The 3,391-nt window shown below is 40.4% G+C and overlaps 1 protein-coding gene across 2 annotated transcripts; it reads left to right on the plus strand.

Annotated features, from left to right (window-relative positions):
• Positions 1-806: 806 nt before the first annotated feature.
• Positions 807-3,089, plus strand: LOC122029704 (cytokinin hydroxylase-like). Of its 2 annotated transcripts, none has more exons than XM_042588801.1 (5): positions 807-1,129; positions 1,252-1,481; positions 1,651-1,892; positions 2,054-2,348; positions 2,452-3,089. In XM_042588801.1, the coding sequence occupies exons 1-5, from the start codon at positions 844-846 to the stop codon at positions 2,872-2,874; spliced, it is 1,476 nt and encodes a 491-aa protein (XP_042444735.1). In that variant the 5' UTR covers positions 807-843; the 3' UTR covers positions 2,875-3,089. The 2 variants fall into 2 exon arrangements, with proteins under 2 accessions (XP_042444735.1, XP_042444734.1); XM_042588800.1 differs by having other exon boundaries at positions 1,970-2,348; positions 2,452-3,087.
• The last annotated feature ends 302 nt before the right edge of the window (positions 3,090-3,391 follow it).

Below are 3,391 nucleotides of genomic sequence, written 5' to 3' on the forward strand. Positions count from 1 at the left end.
ATAAAAATTGGGTGTGGATGCGCTTAAATTGTACCTAAGAATTAGGATAGTAGATGTTTACTATATTTCATGGAAGGGAAGCACTAAGTATCCATTTTAATAGTTGTTTATTGTTCTTTTTATGATTTTTTTATTCCTTTTTAACGGGCATGGGTTTCTAAAAATAGAACCGAGGGGTTGTTAAACGCCCAATATTTCTTTAGTATCATTAGTTAATATTATATTATAGATTTTGTAACTATTACAATATTATTGAAAATAAAAATAAACTAAAATAAGCTAATATATTATTTTACTAATAAATAAAAATGAGTATTATATAATAACGGTTAACTGTATTTCATCAGGGAGATGGAGCATCCATTCTTAGTAGTTCCTTATAGTTGTTTATTTGGTGTTTTCCTATGTTTTTTTAACGGACGCGGAGTTTAAAAAAAAAAAGAGAATTAAGGGATTGACGATCATATTAAAAATAAAAATATTTTTGAAAATAAAAATAGACTAAGAGAAAATGAGATATTATTTTAATAATAAATAGAAATGCATAATATTCCAACTATTCTGATAAAAAAATATTTCTTAATGATTATTAAATGTCATTAATACTCTCACACTTAGGATAGTAGTTATATATATCCCATGGAGGAATGCGTTGGACTATTCATTTCTAGTAAGCGTTTATCGTTGTTTATTTGATGAATAAAAAAAAAAATTAACGGACGTGGGGTTTCTAAAAGTGGGAAGCATTTTCTTTATCAAATTATAAAAGTGGGAATTGGGAGGCTAGCAATCGCCAATCTCCCTCTCTCCCTCCGTTCTCTCTGTCTCTCTCTCTCGCCTTAGATGGGGCTTCTTCTGGTGATAACGACCCTTGTTTTTGTATTCTTTCTTCTGACAGTTCTGACAGTGGCATGGATCACCTTCTTCACCTACTACTGGACTCCGATGCACATCAGGAGGTTCATGAGGAGGCAAGGGGTGCACGGTCCGTCGCCCAAGTTCCTTGTCGGTAACCTCAAGGATAGCGCTTCGATGGTCTCGGCCTCTATTGCCTCTGACATGGATTTCATCAGCCATGATATCGTTTCGCGACTCATGCCCCACTACGTTCTCTGGTCAAAAATCTACGGTATGTGCGCGCGTGCGGAGGACTCCCTCTGTAGATTACTGGATCGGCAGCAAATCATGATATTACTTTTTTTTTTCTCTATCATTATGATCATTTATATCTATAAATACACACACACATAGGCAAGAAGTTCATATATTGGTATGGAAGTGAGCCGAGGTTGTGCCTGACGGACACTGACATGATCAAAGAACTGCTCTCCTCCAAATATGTGCAGCTCACTGGGAAATCGTGGCTTCAGCGCCAAGGCTCAAAGAACTTGATCGGCGACGGCTTGTTAATGGCGAATGGAAGCAATTGGTTCCACCAACGGCACGTCGTTGCTCCCGCGTTCATGGCAGACAAATTAAAGGTACGTATATTGCTTTGGTCGATGGATCAATATATATATAATAATAATAATAAAAATAATAATAATAATAATAATAATAATAATAATAATAATTCCTTTGGGAAGATTATCTGAAATAGTAAGCGTCAGTAGTGTCAAAAAGATTAATTGTTGGCGGCATTATGTACAGAGTCATGTTGGGTACATGGTGGAGTGCACTAGGCAAATGATAAAATCGTTGGTGGAGGATGTCGGGTCAGGCCAGTCGGAGGTCGAGATTGGAGCCTACATGACACGCCTCACCGGCGATATCATCTCCCGGACGGGGTTCGATAGCAGCTACGAAAAGGGCAAGAAGATTTTCCAGCTGCTCGAGCGTTTGCAGAGTCTTACTGCTCAGTCAAGTCGCTATCTCTGGATTCCTGGAAGCAGGTGAATTATTCACGACCCTATGCATGCTATATCGAAGTCAATTATTTTGAACCGACCGATTCCTTCTATGCCTGCAGGTATTTCCCTAGTAAATATCGTAGGGAGATCAAGCAATTGAAGGAACAAGTGGACAGGGTGCTAATGGAGATCATCGATTGCAGAAAAGAGGCTGCGGAGTTCGGAAGAAGCTCAGCGTCCGGCAGAGGCCTGTTAGAGATGCTGTTGGATGAGGTTCAGAAGAAGCGTGACGACGGCCTCAGCTATAGCCTGAAATTGGTGATGGACGAATGCAAAACCTTTTTCTTCGCCGGCCACGAGACTTCCGCACTCCTCCTTACCTGGACCATCATGCTCTTGGCCACCAATCCATCGTGGCAGGAAAAGGCCCGCTCTGAGGTCGCCGAGGTTTGCGGTCGCCTGCCTCCATCCGCTGAGGACCTCCCCAAACTCACATCGGTAAATAGATCATATGAAAAAATGTATATATACAAAAGTGACTAGCTAAGTTAATTATTAATTGATTGATTACATTTATGGGCATTCATATTCATATATGCAGCTGCACCTGATAATCAATGAATCATTGAGATTGTACCCACCTGCCACTCTTCTGCCGCGGATGGCTTTCCAAGACATGAAATTGGGAGACCTGATGATCCCCAAGGGGCTGTCGATTTGGATCCCAGTCCTAGCGATCCACCACGACGAGGACATTTGGGGTAAGGATGCAAACGAGTTCCAGCCCGAACGCTTCGCCGGCAGATCATTTTCTCTGACCCGCCACTTCCTTCCCTTCGCTGCGGGGCCTCGCAACTGCGTCGGGCAGGCCTACGCAATGATGGAAGCCAAAATAGTGCTAGCCATGTTTCTTTCAGCATTCAGTTTCACCATATCCAACAACTACCGGCATGCCCCCATCAATGTACTCACCTTGAGACCCAAACATGGTGTCCTTGTTCACTTGACACCGCTCGATTACTAAGACTCATCAATTTTATTGCCTAAATGCATCGGATGGTTTCGATGAATAAGATGCTTAATTAATAATTAGGCACCGATCGAGCATGCAGTATGGAGAGAGTAGTGCCAAACTGTTGCTAAACATTGACATTCATATACACCATTTTTTAATGAGTGTACGTTTAAGTATCTTTCATATCAGATTAAACTGACAGATTAGCTAGCTAGTTAAAGGAGGAGGTGGAGGACCATCTTAATTTGATGGTCCGATGGTCCTGGCATGAGGAGGGTGCTTTTCTTATTGAATAACATTCGAATAGTCGGTTATATATATCTCATTGATTAATTGGATGCGAGCAGATTAATTAATTACTAGCTAGTTGTATTTGAGAACTCTTTGTAGCACTTTTGAAATGAAACTTTCGATATGCATACCGAAAAAGTTTATTCCCGTTTATAAAAATATATCTGGTTAAGCCCCAGAATATTTTATGATCTTTCGTTCGGCATTAACATAATGATCATGTGAGAATTGTGTG

Source organism: Zingiber officinale, chromosome 10B (genome assembly GCF_018446385.1).
Source record: "Zingiber officinale cultivar Zhangliang chromosome 10B, Zo_v1.1, whole genome shotgun sequence".
Lineage (NCBI taxonomy): Eukaryota > Viridiplantae > Streptophyta > Magnoliopsida > Zingiberales > Zingiberaceae > Zingiber > Zingiber officinale.

What these genes read in the sequence shown, in the direction of transcription:
- LOC122029704 (XM_042588800.1), top strand. Translation starts at nt 844, where the DNA reads ATGGGGCTTCTTCTGGTGATAACGACCCTTGTTTTTGTATTCTTTCTT. An exon ending in TCATGGCAGACAAATTAAAG is followed by an intron (nt 1,482 to 1,650) that starts GTACGTATATTG and finishes CATTATGTACAG; the next exon opens with AGTCATGTTGGGTACATGGT. An exon ending in CTCTGGATTCCTGGAAGCAG is followed by an intron (nt 1,893 to 1,969) that starts GTGAATTATTCA and finishes CTATGCCTGCAG; the next exon opens with GTATTTCCCTAGTAAATATC.